This window comes from Condylura cristata, unplaced genomic scaffold, assembly GCF_000260355.1.
Source record: "Condylura cristata isolate star-nosed mole 26May11 unplaced genomic scaffold, ConCri1.0 scaffold00011, whole genome shotgun sequence".
In the NCBI taxonomy this organism is placed as follows: Eukaryota; Metazoa; Chordata; class Mammalia; order Eulipotyphla; family Talpidae; genus Condylura; species Condylura cristata.
The window spans coordinates 34031330-34055727 of NW_004567112.1; the positions used below are offsets into that span (position 1 = coordinate 34031330).

The 24398-nt window shown below is 41.1% G+C and overlaps 1 protein-coding gene across 10 annotated transcripts in view; it reads left to right on the forward strand.

Moving 5' to 3' along the window:
- The window catches only part of KCNMA1 (potassium channel, calcium activated large conductance subfamily M alpha, member 1), a 658697-nt gene that overhangs the window by 616263 nt on the left and 18036 nt on the right, over window positions 1-24398 (forward strand). For 5 of the 10 annotated variants that reach the window (XM_004680710.2, XM_004680711.2, XM_012723689.1 and 2 more), the window contains exons 24-26: window positions 10407-10520; window positions 11275-11355; window positions 15474-15604. In XM_004680710.2, coding sequence (XP_004680767.1) covers window positions 10407-10520; window positions 11275-11355; window positions 15474-15604 — 326 coding nt within the window. The remainder of the gene's footprint in view (window positions 1-10406; window positions 10521-11274; window positions 11356-15473; window positions 15605-24398) is intronic. The other 5 variants (XM_004680720.2, XM_004680721.2, XM_012723692.1 and 2 more) reach the window with 1 other exon arrangement.

Consider the following 24398-nt stretch of genomic DNA (forward strand, 5'->3'; position numbering starts at 1 on the left):
CTGAGGACCAGACTAGTTGCAATGGCTGTGATCACACATGGGAAGATCCTGTGTTAATGAGTGAGCTGGAGGGAGGACCATGCCTCCCGCTGCTCCAGAAGAACCACCCTGTCCTGTCCAGTGACGTGCAGGCTGTGGGAGCTGTTGTGCAGCGCATGTAGTGTGCTTCTGCCATAGGCATATCGGTGTGTTTGTTGATACAAACTATGTGCTGGATACTGGAAGAGAGAACCTGAGTCTTCTGCTTCTTTAAAGAAACAACTCCATGAGTAAATGAATATCTCTAAATCTAGAATTACTATGATTCCAATATTGCATATGATGCCCAGAATTAGAATGGTAGGTTTTTTATTTTATAATCGACAAATAGTTGTAATGCAAACCATTTGGGTTAGGTAATTAAAAATTCCAACTTGCTGACTTAGCAGTTTTGTTGCACCTTTTTTTTTTTTTCTCTTAAGTATATCATTTCTTATTGTTGCTAACATAGATTTAATATGGTAGAAGTTCACATTTCTTCATAGCGAAGGGTGGAGAGTGACCAAGGACTATGATGGAGGATGATAGATTCTTGAGAGCCAAGAGGCATCGGGCATTGCATTATCTGCCTCAGTTTTTCATATGGGAAAATCCAGTTTGGATAAGCCATTGAATTCCTTTCAGTTCGCTGAGGGAGTTAAGGACTGACTAAAGCCCTTTTCTTTTGATTCTATGTGCATTTCTCTATCAGTATTAAAGATTTATTTATTTACTCCTATAAGACTGGGATGTAGTCCAGAAGTGCAGGAGGGGTGAGAGGATTCACCAGAGACAGAGTGGGGAGCAGAACAGGCAGATTGACTGAAATACGCTGCTGAGGGGAGCAGCGGGTGAGACCGGAGAGGTCTGCTGCACCATGTGGGCCAGCTCCCTGGCTGGCAGGAGATCAAACTTGTGCTGCAGTGCTGGTGGTGCCTTGATAGCACTATCTTTAGCACCTGCACTCCCAGGGAGACCCTACCAGTCCATTCTGTGATAGTAGAAGTAGTAATAGTAGTAGTAGTAGTAGTAGTTATTGCTTACTTTATGCCAGAGACTGCTGTATTTTGCATATATTACTAAACTCATTTAATCTTCATGACCTATTACTGCCTCATTTTATAGATAAAGGGATGAGGACACAGGAGTTAAGTAAATTGCCCTCACAAAACTAGAAACTGCCTGAGGCAGGACTCAGATTCAGATAGTCCAACACTAGAGCTCAGATTTTTAATCACAACCTTGTGACTCATTTCCAATTGTGGTCAAAGAATATTGATCAGGTCATAGAGTTGTTCAAAATCCACTTAGCACCCATCAACTTCTCCTTCAGTTACCATTTGAGTACATGAGTGGGAAGATTCAAGATCTGAGAACCCAGCTATGTAGTCATCTGCCAGCATAAACATAGATGCAGAAAAGCCCTTAAAACTTAAAAAAGAAAGAAAGAAAAAGCTGTCTTTGAAAGCACTATCAAATGTTTGGAACCTTAGCTGCTATCTTGGGCCAGACGTCCTGTCTCTTGAGCAGAGACAGCTGGCTGAAAGTTGTCGGTGATGGGATTCTGCTTTTCCTGAATTTTGTATGGCGATACTTTGGATCACTTGGCAAATTCATCTTTTACAGCTACTTAATTTTCTATGTGCTTAAGATAGGGATATTTTAGTTTGCTTATGATTTCGTAGTTCTGGTTTTTGCTATGCAAGCTATTGGTTAATACTAAACCAAACAACTGGGGCCCATTTGGCATTGGGTGTTTTAAATGTAAAAGGACATTTGAACTACTTGACAAATGCTGAAAAACAAAGCCCACAGCACTGAGAACATAAAAAAACTGTTTATAATGTAAAGGTGGTTACATTTTCAGTCAATCTATCACTTTAATGAGCTCTTTGCATTTCTTTGATTAATGCTCACCAAAAGGGGAAAAATTGATGTAATGGAAACAAAATGGTATATAGTCTTGGCAGCATGAGCGAGGTGTCTGTGTGTTTTATTAGTATCCACTTCACATCACTGTCTTGCAATGTATATGTCTACCTTTTCCCTGGCATAGTATGCCTCTAGTTTACTGGAAATGTGATCCAGCATGAAAGAGGAGATCTTCGTATTAGTAGTAAAACAGTCTTTATCCTCTTGTGGTGGCAGCAAAAAGGGAGGCTTCAAAATAGGAACAAAAAATGAATGATAAAGAAAAGGCTGATAGAGTCCATGCCATGTTGAAATGAAAAAATCTAACAAGTATGAATAAGAGAGAAAACATTGAAGATGTTTTTTAAATATTTAAGCATTAGTATGTGACAATTAGTATATAGAGTCACACCCCCCACACCCTGCCCTTATTCAAGGCCCTTATTCAAACTTTACATGGTTTTTGGTACCTGCAGTTAACCTAGGTTTGAAAAGGTGATGTAAAATAAAGTATTTTGGAGTGAGAGAGACCACATTTACATAACTTTTGTTATAGTGGATTTCTCCAATTGTTCCATTTGGTGATTATTGTTGCTAATTCCTTACTGTGCTTAATTTAACTTCATTTAACTGAAACTGTCCTAAGAATGTATGTCTAGGGGAAACCTCATCTAGATAGGGTGGCGGCAGCCTTGGGTTCCGGCATGACGCATCAGGGCCTTGGAGGTATGCACTGCGGGTGAGGGGAGACTATTATAAGTGGTAGCAAGCTATTTGTAGAGTTTAAAGTAGTGAGTGAAGGTCTGGGAAAAGTGCAGAGAACATTTTCATGAAATTACTAAGTGGGGGGAGAGAAACTAGTTAAGACAGTCTTCCTGGAGGAACTAAAGAAGAGTAAGCTGGGATGGGAGGGCAGGTAGGGATGGAGTTTCTGAAGTTGGGATAGCTGGATGGGAGCACGGAGGAGACTCAAAGCACTGTGCTGTGCTGGGAAGCCATTCTCTCTCCACATCTGCAGGGGGCTCGGTTGGCCTCCATGGGCTCCTGACTCAGACCGCTCCCTCTGACATTGAGTGGCTCTTATAGAATGGTGGGTGGTTGAGCAAGCAGAAAACTGGGAATCCTGAAAATCTCTCTTTATAATATGTTACCTTTGGCTGGCCCCTGAGATGGAAAGGGAGGTCATGTCCCAAGTCCTAGCGCGGGTTCCTGGTCACTGGAAGTGAATGAGAAAACTTGAGTGAAGACATGTTCACTTGTTTCAATAGAAAATCAGATATGTTTGAGCCATTTCACTAAGGAAAGATCATATTCTTCTCAGCTACTATGCTGCTAGAAGCATTTTGGGTGCAAAAGACAGAGCATTCAGAGTTGAAGGGGAGCAGATACCAACAGATGCCACTGTCCTGCCTCTGCCACTTCCTGGCTCTGTAACTCCTCTACCCTGAGCCTCAGTTTCTTCATCTTCAAAATGGAGGGATTTTTAGACCATTTCTATTTTATCTCTGAAATAGAGGGGTTGGTAAAGAGGCAGAAGAAGGCCAGTGGTATGGTTCTTTTTCTCAGAATTGTCTATTGAAGCGGTTTCTCAGCTCTGTCTTTAGGCTTTGGGTAGGAGACAGTTATCAGCCCCAAGCACAACTATTTCCAGTCCAGTAGAAACAAAGTGAAAATCAGCAGGGGAGTTTCTCCCTTCTCCCTCCTGGTAACCTCACGTCGCAGGGGGCTGTAGCCCCTCAGACTCCTAAGTGAACCATGGTGGGTCTGTGGGCAGAGTGGCCTCTGAGCAGTGTCAGGAGAAGTTGATATCACGGTAAATGATCTTTTTTTTTTTTTTTTTTGAGCCAGTTCTGGTCAGCTGCTTGGCTTTCCCTACCCTAGAACCCCAGCATTGCAGGAAGCCACAGAATACTACTGTGAACAAACATTACAAGGTTAAACTGAGGTGTTCTTTGATTTGGTTTCTCCTTCAGACATTTCCGAAAATATATTTCCCAAATCAAGCCCATGTATGTGATGTTTCCCCTACAAGTTAGAAAGATGATTGTGCTTCTACACATGGCGTGTTCTTTACTTCAGCTGCTGAAGAATTTGTTGAAATACATACTGCAGAAATGACTGCTGTGGCTATTACTGTACTTGCTCAGGGGAGCTATTCAGATGCCTCATTTATTGGAGCTTAATAGATTAAAAGTCCAAATTGAGTCTCATGATATAAGCCTAATCAAGTTCTAATCTGCATAATTTTCCCATAAGCAGCAATGGGAAATTTGGATAATTTATGTTTCAGCAGTTGCCAATCATGTGTTAAATAGCATTGTTGCATTTACTTATCAAAATATTTTTATTGATCTTCACTTTATCTGACATTTTCTTAGGGATTTTCCCCCCTGGCATTAACAGGAAATTTAATTCATCTCATAGCTAATGTAATATGAGATGTTTCTCTTGGTTTTAACATGTCTTTATAGATCATTTTTAAGGGTGATCTTTTCCTTTTACAACTTCATATTGAATACCTGTCTCAACAAACCTAGATGACTTGGCCTAATTTATTTCCCTAGTTTAACACAGCATATGGATTTCTAACCATCATTTATATGCACACAATAAAAGATCATTTGGCCCTGCATTTGCAGCAGTTCCTTTATGTTAAATCTATGGGAGTGGAGGAGGCACTTACCTTCATTTCTCCATCTATTCTGGGGAAAGTGATTGATAAGATTTCCATCTACCACTCTCCCTGGAAAGGCTTGGGGATTTAACTAGGGAAGATTTAGAAAGTACTTTGTGTTTTCCCCCATGGAAAAGTACTGTAATAAAGCATTTATTATATGTACTGAGCTGTGCATGCTACCATACCAAAGCAAGTTAAGCATAACTACAATGAGTCCCAGTAGTTATCTGCTATTGTTTAAAAGTGAAAACAATAAAAGAGGAAGACTGGCTCGGGCTTCAAACTTGCCTGCCAGCGTCAGTGAATAAGAGACGTGACAGCTAGAGAGAAGGCAGTGTGGAGTGGGGTTAGGCCGGACTCCAGCCGAAGTCAGACGGGTTGGCTGCAACTTGTAGATCTGCACTCCCCATCACGCACACTCAAGAAACTTACTTAACTGCTGTGATCTTATTCTCCTTATCTGCAAAATCGGGATGCTAACAGTCCCTATACTTAGAGGCTGTTAGAAGAAATAAATGAGGTGGCCCCTTGAAAAGTCCCTTAGTACAGCTTCGGCACAAAATATAAATATGGCAAGGTGGCTTAGAGGAAACTCTGGACCCAATTTACCTGGTTCAGAACGGAGATCTGCTAATTTACATCTTGGGGCAAGTTGCTGAACTTCTCTATGCTTCAGTCTTTTCATCTTTAGAGTATTATCTATATAAGGCAGTTCTGAGACCTAAAGTTATTACATGGGCAGAATTTAGTACATAGTAGGCATGGAATAAATGCTGGCTTATTTCTCTCCTTGAAGTTCTCTTGAAGCCTGCCTTCTTCATTCATAATTATCTTAACCAGTTTAGGTCTAGAACATTCTTCTCTCTGCTTTGAGTTCCATAAGGACTTTACATTGACCCTTCCTTATTTTTCATGTCTCTTGTCTGTCTTACCCTGGAGCCCCATTCTGGTGGACATGTCTGGGCCGCAGCCTTCTTCACTTGAAACCAGGATTGCACCTGTATGAGCACATGTGGCAGGACAAATCAATTAATAGAAAAATGAATGTTGGCGATGGCCCTGCTATCCCAGTGTTCCTTCTTCTTGTACTTAGGAACAGATCAAATATATATATACATATATATATTTATATAAACAAATATAATATACATATATATCAATAAATATAAATACAATATGAATCTATGTAAACAAATATAAATGTATATAGTATGAATATATATATATAAATAAATGTAAAGATAATATAAATTTCTATATTAGTTTGAAGCCATTTTAATTGAACTGTCTTTGTCTGATTTAACTAATGGTCAGTTAATTTTCCTGTAACATCCTTCATAGAGGCTGAGTGCTGCCAGCCCTGTAGGAAGCAACATACTGACAAGGCCACTGGACACTGTTAATTTTGTTTGGTTGAAACAAGAGTGACACACATGATCAAAAACACTTTAAAGTGTTCCCCCAAATATTGCAAAAAATAGAGTAGTTCACCACAGGAACCTGAGAAACAAAAGAGGAAAGTTTTCACCTGTAAGTACTTAAGAGAAATAGGAAATTCAGTTTAGAAAACAGAAGACTAGAAAGATTCTAGAGTTGTTCTAAGATCTCAAGAACCTTTCTTATGAGGCTTGGCCACCAGTTTTTCCACATATCTAAATTAAATCCTAGCCATCCCCGTATCTAATAACCTCCGCCCTTAAATATATTGCACTATATTTCCATCATTGGATCAATTTGATAATTTCTACCAATGCATATCCACACTGCCCACTAAGTTCCTCATTTCTTTATTCACAGGGAAGAGACAGAGTGAACTGTGCACCTAGCAAAATATTAGCATTGGTGGTTGACATTTTTGAGTACTTGCTTTTTATCAGATGTTACAGTAAATGTTTGGAACACACTATTTAATTGTATCCCCACAAGTGCCTGAAGAAAGAGATTTTTCTGGTTTATAGGCAAAGAATCAGGCTGGTTGAGAGTGTGTGTGATATTCCCAGTTACTAAGCCAGTAAGTAGATCAGTTAGAATTGGAACCCAAGACTCTAACTTCACAGGCCATGCTGTTAGCTACTCCCCGCTTCCTTCTCCATGGGCCAGGCATGGCATGGACAATCTGGGAGGCTCACAGATTGCAGACTGAAGCCCAGTCTGGCATACAGTTGTCCTGTGCAGAGAGCATGCTTGGTGACAGGTAACATGGGGCCTGTTTATCCTTCAAGGAAATAGAACAAGTAGGGGAGCCTGTTATTTGCCCCTGGGGGTCAGAATAAGGACGACCTTCAATTTAAGGAGACAAATTAGTGTCTTGAAGTCCTTTTGCACAAAACTTGCCTACTGTGTCCAGGCCCAGCAGGGAGCAAAGAGGGCACAGCTGAGAGTGAGCTTGGGCTAGAAATGATTTCAACTTGAATCTTTTCCTTATCTCAAGAAGGGAAACTTCTGATGAAAACAGTTTTCATTCTATCTGACACTGACATTCTTAGTCATCTCTTCTAGCAAAGTGAGGGGTTGCTTCTAAAATTAATTTCCTGAATGGTAGTCTGATTAGTAAAGGGAGTGCCTCCCAGTTTCCCTGTTCTCCAGTTGGAGATAGGATTCCTGGAATACATTGCATGTCCCAGTGCTTTCACGTGCAGAACTGACACGCTGTTCCATGCAGAGCAGCTTCAAGTTCAAACAAAGATATATTCACTGTAGCAGTTATAGCGGGGTGGAGCGCAAGACAATCAGAGAAGTGGACACAATTTAGCTCTGCCCCTTTACTCACGCTGCTGTGATGAATGAGGTGGGTGGCATCAAATGCTGGGTTGCTTGTCTTGTTGGATGCAAGGGGGCTGAATTTCTATTCTCCTCAAGGTTGCTGAGGGATTCTGGGTCAGCCTTGTCATTCCAAACCACAGGACCTCTAAGAAAGAAACAATGCTAATAACTAACATCTTTCAAAAGGGGGGAAATGATGTAATCTACTCCTTTTACCTTTGTGCTGTTTTTAAAAACCTGTGGCTAGAAAAGTAACAAGATAAAAAGGGATAATTCTTGTTGAAATTTTCTTACCAACAAAAGCACCCTGTTCTGGGGGCCATGCAGAGGAGAGAGAAGGACTTTTAAAGGAAAGATGCTCTCAGGCACCCACCATAGTCAGTTGCAGATGCTAATGGGCCCAGGCTTGGTGACTGAAGGGGAAAATGGAATATGAAAGCAAAATGAAAGAGGCCTATGAGGCAAGCATGTCATTTCTAAATGAAGGTTTCATGCAAAGGAATTGAGTCTTTTCACAGCTGAAAATAGAATCTTTAAGTAACTTAAAATAAAAGGATGCTTGAGCTTGTTGGCGGTTCTGTAATGAAATACACTTTTCCTAATACTGTGTGACCTGCATTTCTCCCTGTTTTCTGGGTGCTATTCCTTGACGTACAAGCCCGTATATTCTCAAGTCAGCATTTGATGATGGATGTCAAAATACAGGCCATGTATTATGCATATAGCATTACCGATTTAAGGTGTTTACTTGTCAAGTTGAAGAAATTCAAAAACGTCACATCCACTGAATCTGCACAGCTGTCACTTGCAGTTTTTCATGCTTTTGAGTGAAACTTCTGATGAAAACAGTTTAGTTTTCTCCTTCACTCTTCTATGGGGAGAAAAGAGCTAATTTTTTTTAATGTGTATTCTTATTATGTGGTTGATTAAAAAAACATATTCCAAAGCTTAGAAAGATGGGCACTGTATTGTCATTCAGAATTGTTTAGCCTATGCACTTTATGTCATCAAAAAGAATACCATAAAGTGCAATCAGGGAAATAAATGGTAAATATAAAACTTTTTCTTTCCGAAAGTATGTTGTGCAATAGTTTGGTATTTATACATAGAAGAGCAGAAAAGAGGGAAACCCTTTTATGTTTTTCTGGCATTTTATGCATTATGCACCTGCAAAACAACAGGCAATTATTGAGTACCTGTGATCTCACTCCTGATGGATACAGCTTCACACATACCCTCATGCCCAACCATGTCAAATTCTGAAGAGTGACTCAGGAGTCTGATCATACAATCTATTTGGAATTTGTCCTTGAAAACTTCACAAGTGACCTTATATCTGTAAGTCCCCAATTCTTTGATGGGACAACATAAACACCCACCAAGAGCAAATAAGAGGAGCAAATGTGAATATCTACCTGTTCTCTAAGGTGGAAGAATTGGTGGTTCACTTGTAAAATTAATTACCACCAAATCAATGTATGAGGTAAATCAGTGCTTTATATATCTCTATGCACATCCTTAAAGAGATAATTGTTGCTTAATTGGAATGATTTCTCACTAAATATGAAACTATGGTTGGACCAAATTCATTCTAATTATGTACATGGGGTTTGGGTCTGAAACCCAAGAAAGATCCAGCTACAAAAATCAGAAGCCAAGAAGTCTGCTCTCCAATTCACTGAGTCCACATCTAACTGATGAGGTATGTGTTAACACAGTGGAAGCTCAAGTGTCCCCTCTAAACAGGTGGTGTATATAGTAGTCAGAGTGTTTTAGCTGCAAATAGAAACAAAAAACAATGTCAGATTGAGAACTACTCAATTTGGCTTAAACAAAAATAAAATAGCTATACATATATACAATGATGGTTATACATGATCTAATATGTATACTTATATAGTGTTTGTCATATGTATGTATATACATATATATGTACAGTACATATATATAAAACCATCCTGCCTCAGAATTTTTTGACATGGGGAATCATATGTGTGTGTGTGTAAAATACTATTAGATATATAGTTATACATGCCATGTTACATATATTCATAATATATGTACACACAGGAAAGATAAAATTATAATACATATATAAATCTCCTGTACAATGAAACCCTAAGTTCAGCAGATCTCAGTTATAAGTCTGGTTAATTCAGGAACTCACAAACAGTTCTTCTTATCACTCTATTTTTCCATCATTCACTTCCAAAGTATCCTTAAGTTGTCTTTGTCCCTGGCCAGTAACTAGGACTGGCCATTGAAGTTCTAGCACTACAGTTACAAAACCAATGTCCAGTAGATTAAACAGAATTTCATCTTATAGGATTCATTTTATGAGCAACGAAACAATTCCTATAAGTTCCTAAGCAAATGTCTTCCCACTTCCCTTTGACCAAACTATGTCAAAAACCCAGACTTGCAAGCCACTCACTGGTAGGAAAGAGGCAATCCATTGGTTTAAGGTATCAGTTAGGATAGGTTAGGTAAATTGTGGTAACAACAGAACAAGTCTCAATGGCGCACAACATCAGAGATTGATTTTTCACTCATTCAGAATGCCTTGTGGGTTTGGGGTATGGTCCCAGATTTTTGTCCAGTGTATCTCCATGGTAACCCATGTTCCCACAGTTGCCATAGCATGGTGAGATAGAGAGGCAGTGAATCAAACACTTGTATCAAAAGTGATATGAAACATTTCCTATGTTACATGGCCATATCCAACTTTAAGGAGACACAGAGTTATAATTCTCAGGCATGCCTAGAAGAGAGGAATAAAACCCATGAGCAGGATTGATAGTGATATAGATGATGGTTTATAGAGAACAATTACAGTGGATTAGAATTATTCACAATGATCTCCTACCTTGTCCTTATATTAAAAAAATGTATAAGAATTTATCCTGGGAGTGCTAATTGTTGACCTATGAATTATGCATAAGCTGCATTTTTTAAATAGTGTATATATACCCTGTACTGTCATTATTTCCACATTTTCCACATGATATTTCTCCCTCCTCTCTGTCCTCCCCTCTAGGGTTCACACCTCCAGGAATGGACAGAACTTCTCCAGATAATAGCCCTGTGCACGGGATGATACGCCAGCCATCCATCACTACTGGGGTCAACATCCCCATCATCACAGAACTAGGTAGGGGTAAATGCCAGCTTTGTATGGATTATTTTGTCCTCTTTCCAGCCATGTAGATTATAAGGAAGTTGGCCTGTTTCTTAGCTCTTTCAACATAGTAGGGGTTTGCTAGTGGGGAAGAGGTCGAAGAGAAGTATGAATGAAAATATGATAGATTGCTAACGGGAAAACTGATCTTTATTCTAAGATGAGTAGACTGTTTCCTATCATGGTCGCCTTTTTGGAAGGACCATGAACTAATATCTTTGAGATGGGACATATACATAAGAGAAGGAGGAGGGAGGAGAAGTATGGTCCACAGATTCTGGTGATTTTTATTAAAAGCACCTCCCAACAGCTCCTGTAGTCAGAACCCAAGGGACACAGCCTCATGTCTGGGCAAAACCTATTGTGAGAACTGGCTTTATTAGGCTAATAGGTAACAACTCTGCATTTAACCTATCCCAGTTGGATGCATCCAAAGGCTATTTTCAGTGACAGCCACTCTGGTCCAAAAACATGATGGGGTCTTGAGGACTGTGTTCATTGGCCAGGGGAATCCAACCACTAGCCTGGCCACAGGCCACCAGGACCAGCCACCATTTGTGAATTTGTAAGTGTTGAGTGGTCTCCTCCCTCCAAGACAAATACCACCTACATTTGGTCCTAGGTCCCTTTACTTTAGGATGTTTCCTCTGTTATTCCCTCACTCTTTTCTTTTTCTGTACTTTCCTCCACTCCCTTTCCCCAACCCTTAAATGCTGAATCCAATTAGCTAAACCTGGCAAGTTGCCTTTGGTATCAGTCAATCAGGAAAAAAACAGTGGGACGCACATTCTAATGATAACTGAACTGGGTAAGAAGCACTGTTTTCCTTCACATCAGTATCTCCTTTTGTTCTGTTGTTGTTGGTGTTTCCAAGTATCATCAGCTTGTTTTTTCTTTCACCGGCTGTAACAGAAAGGCTACCCCATGGCACTGCTTTGAATGTGGTTTATTTGTGGCTCTGTTTGGAATTGACTGTCTTGTTCTGGCCTTTAATAATGATTTTCCCCCCACACAGCATTGGTAAACCTTTGATCACACCCGTCTGACCTGGCAGTTGTTTCCAAAGCACCTTTGCTTTAATTCATTTTCTTTGGCCTGGGATTTTTTTGTTTTCTGTTTCCATGTGTCCCCCTAACTCTCCCGCCTTCTCCCTTATATTCCTCTTCCAACACACTGTCAGTTTGACTGACACGTCTTCACAGCTCTCAAAGGAAGTCAAAGGAAAAATATAAAAATTTTAAGATAAGAAATCTAAGATGGTGCCTTCCCTCCAGCTGTTTATTTTCATTTATTCTGACTTTATTTGCCCCCCCCCCACTAAGCTCTTTATCAGAAGCCCTGGTTCTGAAGCCATAGAAAACAGCCAGCTCCTAGGAGACCTTTCTTAAGAAAGCCAGATTTTAAGAAGGGTGCAAAGGGTGAGGTTAGCAACCACTGAGATGCTCTGACACACAAGTGCACCCACAAGATGGCCCAGAGCCTCTGGAAGACTCAGGGTAGAATAATCAGAAAGACAAAGGTCACTGTCATGAAATGTTTGCCAGGCCCTTCCACATTTCCTCATGGCTTGGTTAATAACTCCCTGAAAGGCATTGTAGGCTAAATGAAGTTATCAGTCTTTCCTCACCCTCCTGCCATTAGCCTCTATGACCACCACCTGTGGCATTACACCCCTCCTACGTTACCCATGTGGATGCCCAGAGCTGAGAGGTGGGGGCTCGGGGCAAGCATGCCTATGATAATGGACACCTGGGCCCAGAGACCACAGAGCCTGCTATATGCAAATGCACATTCCTGGGCAAACGGGGCTGGATGAAAGGGCAGCACTGCTCTCAGGCAAGGCTGGGTGACTACAAGGCGAGAAAAATTGAGACTGAGGAGACTGCCAGAGCAGGAGGGAAAGCACATTTGCTCGGTTGTTGCTGGAGCCTCCCAGCCCCCTGCCCTGCCTCCCTGTCTACCTGCCCTGTGCAGACTTGTCACAACAGGTGCCCATCACCAGCAGGTCTCAAAGTAGGGGTCGGTCTTGTAAGTAGAGGCAGTAAATGCTTCTCGGCTGAAGGGTGGATAGAGAGGTGGGGAGCACCTGCCTTCAAATGACTCGCAATAGAAACCAACATGCCATTTTCTTGGCCCAAAAATATATTTCAAAATAAGAGAACAGGCTTTTAACACAGTCATTTTACTTGTGAGGTGTCAGGAAAGTAAGGAACAAATTGTCCACCATTCAGTACTACATTATTGTAGACATACCTATTTATCAGGACAAATTCATTCGGGTCAAGAAGCTTCACTATTTTCTATTTTCAACAGTAGGAGAAGCGTCTTTCATGTTTAGGAGCATTGGCTAAATGCTAGGGTTTTGGATTGTTCTTCTTAAAACCATAGGATCATAAGAAATCCAAAGAGTTCACACAGCTCAGACCTCTGACTGGAAAATTAATCTCAGCTTCCCCATCCCAGATACCTTCAGCAGCATTTGAAAATCAACACTACCAGGAATTTCTTTTGCTTTATGTAAGTCATGTGCTGTCCGCTAACTAGGATACCTTGATTTGTAGTTAATGGATAAGAAAAGAAAAGGTTTGTTGTCTCATCTCTGAGACAACCATTCAGGCAGTGAATCTCTGGAAGCTTTCATCACCACCACGGAGAACATTCCATGTGTTCTCATTAACCTGACCTTGTGCCTGAAGCCTTGACTTTCTACACCACCTTTTGCAATATACCTTTGTCTTCCAACACATCCTCACAATATTCTCTACCTGCATGTTCTGAGGTGTTTTCCCCATGACGCCAGGCAAAACAAAAAGGGTTCCCAGAGCAAACTAAATTTTAAATGGTCTCAAATGTTCTAGTCTTCATTCATTTGGAGTGTCCCTATCGACTAAGGGCAAAAAGCTACTCAGAATTCCACAAGTAGGAAATTTGTTTAAAGCCATTGAAATAAACTGACTTCCCCAGTTGTATTTATTTAAGCCCTTTAAGCACATACATTTCAAGGTGACTAATGACTGTTCTGTGAAACCTGCTATAGGTGACACTTGCTGCTCTCTATCTCTGAGCCTGGCAACCCAGAACAATACACAGCATTGTCACTGAACTCCAGTTCAGGCCTTGGAGTTCATTCCCGATGACTCAACCCCTAGCTTGCTGAAAATCTGCAACCATCTCTCCTACTTAGAGAGACTTCTCCTCCTGCCAAATCTAGGACTGGCCCTCCCTTACAGTCTTTGAGAAGTAACAGCCACTGCTCTTTCTTCCACAACGAGAGCAATGAAAACCATGTTCCTCTGCACATGGTTCCACATTCCCGTTTTCTGATTCACAAAGCAGAAGATTAAACTGTGGCCCACAACATGCCCTTAAGTACAAAAACTACCACCCGACTCTGGTAAGCTCCCTTAGCAAGTCCTTCTGTGCTCTGAGAAGGGTGGAAGGAAGCTGGAAATTTTCATCTTGTTTTGGGTGTTTAATGTCAAAAGGGTGATCAGGAGAACAGCTAACACTGACCACGGATTCAGCACCATCTTGTAGAGCCTCCTGACAGCCTCACGAGAGCTGCTCTTCATTTTTAGAGCAGAATGCTGAAAGGCTTTGCCCGCAAGAGTTACTGATGGAGCTCAGACAAAGCCCGGGTGTCAGAGCCTGGATATTGTCTCTTCGCCCACTAACGTTTATTTCAGTGCTATTGGAGACGTTGGGGACTCAGTTGTGATAAACTTTGGAAGAACAAAGCTATAATGTTACTGTACTGGAGCCCTTCTCTGGGGATGTAAAAGAGTGTCACTTAGAAGTAATTCTGTGCCTAGCCTTTTATCCTATTATCATTTATTCTGTCTTATACAAAAAAAACAAACAAAAGTTGTAAAATGGAAAACTTACCCAAAAAGTTACTTGAGGAAAAAAATTAAAACCATAACTCTAAGAAAGAGAATTAGCTGCTGATCCATTTAGAAAGGAATCATAAAAAGGAAACCTCATCTGTTCTTTTCCTAAAAGCTTGATAATTATTCCAGAAATCAAACCATCTCCTCCCCCCCCCCACACACATGTTCCCTCCCTATTACTTGCTCTGCAAAACTGATCATCTCTGAAGCTAAGATGGAAATGAAAATTAATTTGTCATTTAATTTTTAATAAGTTAAAGATATCTCGGTGACACAGCCTCTCAGTCTGCAAGTGCGTGCCGCGGGACTCCGCCAGGAGCCCACTTCTAAGTGATGGAACAGCAGCATCAAACAGGCATCCCCCGAGCAGAAGCACATCAAAGATTGAGCTGTTTAGGGGGGAAGGGAGAACGTGGCTCCCCACGCACCTTGGAATGCAGAGCGAGTCTATGTCAGCAGTGGCTGGAGACAGCCACGCAGCACCCCGCTTGGGGGTTGCTGTGTGTTAAACTGGGCCTGGCAGGCTGTGGGTAGTGGTTGTGGGCAGTGCCTGCGGGTGAACTCCTTACTCCTTGCTTTTGCTGTGTTCTCGGACTCCTGCTCTTCACTCTCAATGAGTTGCTTTGGCTTCCTTGTGGCTAAACTTACCATCCCAGCATGGCTACTCATCACTGAAATATATATGTCTGCCTCTCAAAGGACTTGGCTACCAAAAAACGCTCCAGGGTGTTTTTCGGTTATGATTCTAAAACCAGAGCGAAGGACTAGTCAGTGCTGTCCACTAGTCCTCCAGCAGCCTGCCATGGGGCACGCCTGGTTGAGTTCGTTGCTCTTGAGCGTGGGAGACTGGAACGATCATGTAGGAGCAGTCCGTTGAGTTCCTCTGACCCTGGCCGAGATCCATCCACAGCTTCTCCCATGCTTCTCTTTCTTTTCCAGTGACTTCAGTGTTTCCAAACCAGTAGCCTGAACTCTCTCCTGCTTTGCTGCCTATGTATGGTTCTTTAAACTAATTCTTATTTTACCCCTTTTCCAGTGAATGATACTAATGTTCAGTTTTTGGACCAAGATGATGACGATGACCCCGATACAGAACTGTACCTCACACAGCCATTTGCATGTGGGACAGCATTTGCCGTCAGTGTTCTGGACTCACTCATGAGTGCGGTGAGTGAACAGAGTACCTGCAGCTGCAATCCTCCGGCACAGGGCTGGAGCTGGACAGCACATATGTAGTGGAGGGCAGAGCCGTGCTGCTTTCAGCCTGGAAGGAAATACTGGTGTTAATCAAATGAGCTCACAAATGAATGTTTGCTTATAAACTATTTCAAGTGTGAGGAAGGCAAAGGAAGTTTTGAATAAACTTGGATGATCACTTCACCAGGTCTCTGAATCAGGAAAAGTTTCCCTAAGGAAATAACACATTTTTTTTTATGACAAGGAGGGGTGTGGAATGTCCCCTACAGAAGGAAAACAAATGCAAAGGCTTGGTGTGGGGAGAAACTGATACACTTGGGAAGGTGAAGAAGCTGTAGCTGGACCACAGTCAGAAGGGGAAAGAGCAGGACAAGGCACAGTGGAACCCAAAGGATCTCAAAGCCCATTTTCCTGGTTTTAACCTTAAAGAGCAGTGAGGAGACAGTTAAGGGTATAAGCTGGTGTGTGATGTGATTGTGTTTCTGTTTCAAGGGATTGCTTTGGCTGGTGTAAGGAGGATAATTCAAGGAGGACAGACAAGTCCATGCAAGTGGCTGTTATGACCAAGCACTGCACTTGCTCCCCAAGGTGTCACTTTGGTACTAGTCAGTACTTTGGCATTAGCTTCTGAAAAAGGAGTTTTATTGCAAGTTTGGTCAGCAAGGAAACAGGAAGAAAACCTCATATCTTCCTTCCCTGTCTAAAGCAGGAAGGGACTTTTAAGGGTTATATTAAACTTAGAAACAAGGAAATATATGGAAGGGGAAAAGTTATAATTGGTTGATACTAATCCAGTCCATAAATGGGGCCACAAATCCTTGCAGCCTTCAGAATAGATCTTCCTTGTTGATCAGTCTCTTACCTCTGAGGATTCTCCTTCCAGTACTTTGGTTCTGTTTTGGGTGATCTTTGTTTCCCTTAAGCTAAGAGGCAGTCTCAGGTTAGGGTGCAATCCAGCTGCACATTTTATCCTGTAGTTTAGCTTAGCTGCATCTGTGAAAAACAAACCTTGAGTGGGAAATTAGGTAAGTTGACTCATAGTGGTTTATTGTGAAGTTTAAAGATTTGAGGGCAAATTGACCTCAGTTTCACTCTCCACCCAGGCTATAAAGAGATGGCAGATCTGCAACAAGGTAAAAGAATATGAATGGTATGTGTTAGTAAAGTGTATAGGACCTTGGGATAGATTTCATAGGAACAAACAGTTGGAAGAGGAAATGTCAAAGGTAACTTACTCCTAGGCCACTGCCAGTCTCTGAGACAAAAGTCCTGGGAGGCTTAAGAACAGGGATCACTGTTGTACCATGTTGTTTCACTGTTGTACCATGCAGTTGTGGCACAGGAATCAGAAGTATCTTTGGTTTTTGTTATAACTTGATATTCACCAACAATCAAGACTTTTTTTTTTCACTTTTGAGACCCCCAACATAATAAATGATAATTAAACAGTAGTTCCAGTTTGATGGAACCATTTGGGCTTGCCAAGGGCAAAAACAGTCATTAGAGTGGGTCATAACCTACAGATTACAAAGAGTACTCAATGCTCAATCCACCTTTATTTGTGATATAGAAAAGTCTCTTTATTTTAGAATTCTCAGATTCATAATTTGTAACAAATACAGACATGACTACATAAAAAAAACAGCCTTTGGAAAATCCATGAAAGAGTTTTATTGGACAAATTAAAACCATAATCATAACTCAGAGAGCTTTGTTATACATACATCTCTTAATGTGCTTAAGAAGGTTAGTCCCCTGAATGTGTTAAACAATTGATATCCTAATTATTCTTACCTACTCATTAAAGCAAATCCCAGAAGAAGTCTCTTTTGAGGAAAGAAAAGCCATAAAGATTTTCAAGACCTATTTAGGTTGTTCTATATTCCTGAACATAGTCCAGCTACAAGCATATCTGAATTAATATTCAGAATTATGGACTTAAAACGAATTTGAAACAGCATTCTTTTCAATTCAGGATTACTGGGTTTCATCCCATATACCATTGCTTTCCAGGCCCAGAAAGCGATAGAGGGTCCCTAGGTAAGGCACTCCTGATGTCTACAGCCCAAATCTTCTCTTATAGCCAGATGACTGAGCCTGATCCTTCTACCTGCACTGCTTGGCTTAGTTTGGGCAAACTTCCATGCCAGACCAGAGGAAAAATAGGAGTCAGGGTGTGCTCATTCCAGTACCACCATCCTCTCTGTCATCCTTGTACTCTCTAAATCTGAGTTCAGCCTGATTTCTGTCATTCATCTACTTAGAAATGTTATTTTATTTCTGTTCCTAATTAGAGATTTTAGAAGATTTTTCACTATGGAGCAATAAACCACAGTAGATTCTTATTTCAGAACTACACATGCTTGCTCTATTTTTAAAAAGAGTTTTTGCTCATTTTCAAAATCCAAATGTATAAAAGTATTTATCCTCCTGCCTACTAGACATTTAGTGTATTGCAAGCAGAACCAACAACAAAATTTGTAATTTCCCTTTTTTTGGATTATGAAGAATCTTAGAACGGTGTCAGTAGGTACCTATTCAACCAAGCAAGGGCCCTCCTGAGCACTGACCCTGGGCCTCTACACAGGCTACACACCTGTGAAACCAGCCCGGCTTCCAAGGAATGAAACTGGCTTTGAGCACCAGAGAATGGTATCTCTACAGTCAAGGGCCCACGGCTGGCCATGCTGTAGATAGGGGTTGGGAGCATTTCTGAATTTTTTGTTTGATCGCTAGAGTCTGTTCTTGGAAACTTAGGTGAGATAGCAAAGTGAATTGCTTTGAAAAAAAGCCACCCTCACATCTCCTTTGAAAACACCAACTAAACTGTCTGGTGAGGGCTGTTACGGCAGGTATAGATAAAATAATTTGAGAGCAGCATTTCTTCTAAATGTCAATCTGGGGCAAAAAAAAAAAAAGTGTTTCAGGAATCTAGTAACTGTGATTGTCATTATCATCAGCAGTATCATTTATTGAGGACTCAGAACTGCGTGAGGCAATTGAATGTACTATCTGATCCTTTGGACAATAAAGTGAATAAAATGAGTTTGTGTTGAAGTTAAGACATATTTAACAGATCCACTGATAGTAGCTTTTCAAATCATTAATCAAACAGCCTATCCAATTATTTGAGGCCTTGTTTTCATGGTCTAGGCAGAGCAAGTTTCATAGTGAGGTCTTGGATTGGACCTGATTCCACAGCAACCGACTAGACCTTCTGATAGAATGCTACTGATAGACAGTCTGATTTCTTTGCTACCCAATCCTAATTTATGAAAAAAAAAAAAAAAAAAAGGAAATATGCCAAGTGCCAATGTAGTAGCTAGAAGGAATGCAGAGTTGACTGGGATATAAATTCAGAAGGTGCGACTCTTCCAAATACCCAGAGCCAGAGGGAAGCTCCCATGGTGGGTATTTCCTCACAAGTGACATCACGAACTCTACATCGCCAGATGTCACTGATATCCTTTCTCTTGTACTCTACCCCAAATTGCCATTTTTCAATATATCTAAACATTTCCTGAATATCATCCTTCATAACTCAACTCTTGTGGTTTACAGCTTCATTCATTTAGAGAATCAGAATCATGTTTTGACCCATCTCAAGCATTACTGGAACAGACAGGGATGTTACAGATGTGGCTTCATAGCTTCCTCCTGCCAAACCAAAAGCAGAAAGACCTGACGAGGAGGAATAATTTTGCTGATGGTCATGTGTCACTAAGAAGGACATATAGTTTTCAGAATGATGCTTGCTTGCTGCTCTCTCACACACAAAAGATGAAAGGAATCCTGAAATTAGCACAAGAGTATTAGACTTTTTCCCCCCACACAGTTACCCCTTCCCTTCCCCTGCCCTGCAACTTGAGTTCCACCTGGATCTTCCTGAAAAAGAGGATAAGACATGAACTCAAGCAGACTGCCTGGAAGCAGACCCCAGATCCCCATTTATTAGCTGTATAATCTTAATCTCTTTTGGCACAGTTTTCTTATCTTCAAAATGGGGATGATAATAGCACCTACCTCAGAAGATTGCTGAGATGCTTAAATGAGTTAAGGTTGTAATGTGATTGGTGTAGAGCTCAGCACATGACAAGCTCTGTTTGTATCTGTTGTTACTAATCAATACATTTCTTGGGCACTTATTCAACCAGGAACTCTGGTCCTTGTTGGGAATTCAGCAGTGAAGGGGAAAGATGCCTTTCTTCAATTGTTTGAACTTCATTGTAGAAGGTGGTAATGATGTGATGATAACTAAGTGATGAGGAAGTGAATGATGGCTTGAGAGACGAATCGCTGGCTTGAGGAATGAGAATGGAGCTCTATTTTAACAACATCAGAGAAAAGCTCTGTTAGGAGGTAACTTTGAGGCTGACACTGAAGTGTGAAGAGACCACCTGGGACAGATAGTGACAAGCTTTCCAGATAGATGAAAGAGCCAGGGGAAAAGACTGAAAAGTAGTGACAAGCTGGGTTTGGATCGTCTGAGGGAGCAGTGGAAGACCTGTGTGGCTTGAATGTAGTATCTGTGGAAAGAGATGTACAAGGAGCTGTCAGACACAGAAGGCTTAGGACTTGCTGTGGGTATTTGGGATACAAAAGCCCATGTCTGGTGAAGTTCCTAGTCCACAGGTGGACATGCATGTCTTCATTAGACGGTGCACCTGCTTTCCATACCACTGGCATCCTCCTAATGACAGTTTCCGTGTGTGCTGCTTGTAAGCACACATCCATCACTAAGTTGATTCCTGAGATAACCCCTGATAATTTTTCTGTCCAACACCTCAAACTTGTACACTTATATTAGGAGAAGAAAGGAAGAGAAATATCATGATATATTGGCATATGCCTGTTCTAACTTAATGTCTTGCTTCTACTATATGGTCTATCATAGAAGTGTCAGCATAACATCTTGCAGTCAAATACCCTTTCAACAGACAACTTCTGAATTCCCTAAGTTGTTATTTCTAAATGGAATTTTCTGCTAATATTTTTTAAATTATAAGATTTTACATACAATGTGGAGTTTAGCTTCTTTTGAGTGGTAGAACAAGATGGTTTCTCACGAAGCAACACTTAACTAGAGCAGAGTCGTGCTCCCGTTAGCCACAGCCCACTGTCTGTTACATTCCACCAGCCTTGCTTCGTTTACCCCACTGGTCTCTGCCATGTCCCTGCCTGAACTGGCCTAACCAGCCTCCTGCTTCTGATTTTGTGGGCCTGTATCCCAGTGTCTGTGGTCAGACAGCATCCTTGTTCTTCTGGTCATTCACTTTTCCTCTGAATCAGGAGGCTGAGCTCATGATGTCCACTAAGACCTTGACCTTTTACAAACTGAAGGAACAGTGAGTAAACAACCCCTGCTGGGGAGAAAAAAGCACATCTTATTGAAAGAGATGATGCATTCCAATATACATAGCTTTGTAATATTGTCACATTTTTGGAAACCATGCTCCCATGAAATCTCAGGTTTTCAGGGACTACCTAATCAGGAAACAACAAAGAAGCCCTACCATACAGTGTAAAGAGGAGAGGGCAGACACAAACAAACAAAAAGTGGGCCTCCTTGCCAGGGCACAGTGCATGTAAAAATCTCTACAGAACAACAAAAGTGCCATCTTGTTGAGGGAGCCATGCTGCTGAAGACCTCATGAGCCCAAGAGCAACTTCTATCTGAGCATTCCATGACAGTTATATGTCTTGGCTTTGTCCACTATACCAAGATACCCAGGGTGATGGGTGTGAGTGTCCTGTGAGTTAGTATTTTGTAACAAAAGCAATGACTTAGAGAAGCAACATATAAGGCTGGGACATGAATTTGGACTTGTAACTTCTGATCTTGGCTCACCAGCTATCCACCTCTTTTCTGGGACTCAGTTGGGTTCACGTGTTAAAGACAAAGCTCTTAATAACCTCATCCTGCTTCAGAATAGTCAAGAAAGGACAAAGGTACATGCAGACCTTTCACAGAGCAAATATTTCTAAGATCACATGTAATTCTAAAGAAGTAGATTTATTTTGTATGTACATTTATATATGTACATTTATACATGTGCATGTATGTGAATTCACGTACATATGTCTACATCTATATAGATGTCAGTATCTCTGTCTGTCCATCTGTCAATGTATAGAAGGGTGATAAGATTTGCAGGCCATGTGGAAGAAATGTTACTGTGTTCTTTTCATTAATGTCAGAGAGCTGACTGTGACTTGTCAGAAAGAACAGAAGTTTTGTTAGTAAGACGGAGGATATGGTCATTTGGAAATGGACCTGCATGATATACTGTCTTTTATTAAGAACTGAACTCCTGAAGTGTGTTACGGAGAAGACCACACTCATGCTCAGCCTAGGTTAATCCAGTGCCATGTGAGATCAGTCATGTTAACAAATCGCCCCATTCCAGAGGTGCCAATTGGACTGCTCGCCAGGCACCATTGAGCCTTCAGCCTTCTAGACAAGCTAGAGCAGGGTTAGCGTGGGCAAACGGAGTCGTGTTCTGTTGGACTAAGAGCATACCATGCTTTCACATCAGCCCAGGCAGGCTCCAAACTGGAAAAAAAAAAATACTTCCCATCCCTCATGAAAGAAAAATACTAAAAATAAAAATCTACACCATGAAACCCAGCAAATATAAAAAATGGCAGCTATGACATGGAAAATGACAATTTTAGAGCAATTATAAACGAAAGGCAAAGTGCCATTAAAGTTAAGGCAATGTTATTAAAAGATGTGTTAATTTTCAGTTAAATTTTCTATAAAAGACCAATTAGTTTAAAAGGCTTGACAGCATTAACTGTGAAACATAAGCTCTGGTAATTATACTTTAAAAAAACAGGGGAAGATGCTCCCTCGTGCTGGAGACACATACGCAGAGAGATGGCGCTGCCGGCTCAGCTATCCTTTGTGTGCTCTTGTTCTTTCTCCAGCTGGTTCTGGTTTCTGCAATGCCTGTTCTGTCTACTCACAGGATCTAGAATCATCAAATTAGAGGCCAAGGGTGTCACACATGGGATCTGGGCCAGCTCTCTGCCATTAGAGCTGAGAATGCAGAAGTACAGGGAGAAGAGAGCTTTCTAAATGGGTGGTTGTTTTTATAAGCCAGTATCTATGAAGTATTGTGCATTGAGGTTACACAGAGTATCTCATTTAACACTGTTAAAAAATGAATTTGTTACATGGATCGGGAACCCAAAGTACAGAAAAATGAGGCAGCTTTCCCGTTGTCATAGCTATTGAATGGTAAAGCTGGGTTATAAAACCATATGATTTGAATTCTGAAGTTTGTTGACATCCCCTGGGTCCAGTGTTGTCTACAGTATGGGATATACCTGACCTTGGCAATGTGAAGGGGGACTAATATATTCCTTCTATTATACAGGATCCTAATTCCAGGTGGTGATTAGGGCCACAATTCTGTTCTCTCCAATGCCCATATAGACATATTTCAAGAAGCCATAGTGAACATCTATGACTAAAGCCCTCTGGTGACTAATCCTGCTAGGCTTGGTGGTTCTATGAAAGAGTCTATCACAAGGCCTCCATCATAGACTCAGCAAACATGAACCAAAGCAAGCCACAGAAAGGACAATAATAAGAACGCTTAGCAGGCAAAGGATTTTATGCGTGTGTGTGTGTGTGTGTGTGTGTACACATAATCCTCCCTTAGGAAATTTGTGTTTCTTCAATTCCAGCATATCTATTAACACAGAAATGAATTGTGCCTTTTAGGGCAAGTGAGTTGTAGAGAGTTTTGTTCTAGTTGGCATATCTTTCACAGGAATAATCTGTGATAATTGGTACTTGAAATCCTAGGACCTGTTTTGGCCACTGATACTAAAATAGGCACTTCCAGTGCAAAAGCTCTGGACTTGCTTGTTCATTGCATATGCTGTGTGGTCTGTAAGCACATAGACCACATGAAGAAAGCTGTGCCTTCCATTATGACTGAGTGGGCAACCTTTTTCAGGGAAGACAATGTCTTTCCAATGAGGTCCTCAGATCACAAAGAGCCCTTCACACATGCCCAGAGCTCACCTGCACGAAGTTTTCAGAGTAGTCATGTACCACATGATGACGGCTCAGTGAACTTAGGACAGTGGTGGTCCTGACACACAGCCTAGGTGTGTAATGGGCTGTCCCATGTAGACTGGTGTACATATGCTCTGTGACATTCATACAACAACAAAAGCTCCTAACCATGCATTTCTTACAATATATTTCCATCATTCAGAAAGACATGATGGAACTCTGCAGCTGAATATTTGGACACCAAAATGGGAAGAAGCGTGCTCTGTTGGAAAAAAAAAAAAAAAGCATCATTATTTTCTGTCATAGCAGATACTGCTGCCTACACTATTGCTTCTTGATGCCTGCAGGGAAAATCTCAGGGGAGCGACCTGGAATGAATGCTGGGCCAGTGCCTAGGGCTGGGGATTTTGTAGTCATGAGTGGTTCGAGAATTGTTCAGATACCTGTGAAACTGTGACCCACCTGAGATTGCATCTGTGAATTCCAGTTTTGAAAATGACACACTCTGATTTCAGACCAAACTAAGACCCAGGGATTAGTAGCTGCTCAATAAATGTCAGTGGCTGATTGATCAAGCGTTTAAACTGTTTAGTGTAACTGAGTTCCACAAGAAAGGGGAGACCAGCTAAGGTCAAATCTTACAGATCTGATCAAACCATATCCTTTCATGTTGAATTTCTAGATTTATGATTACAAAGTAGATCTTATAGTAATCTTTGTTTAAAAAGCATT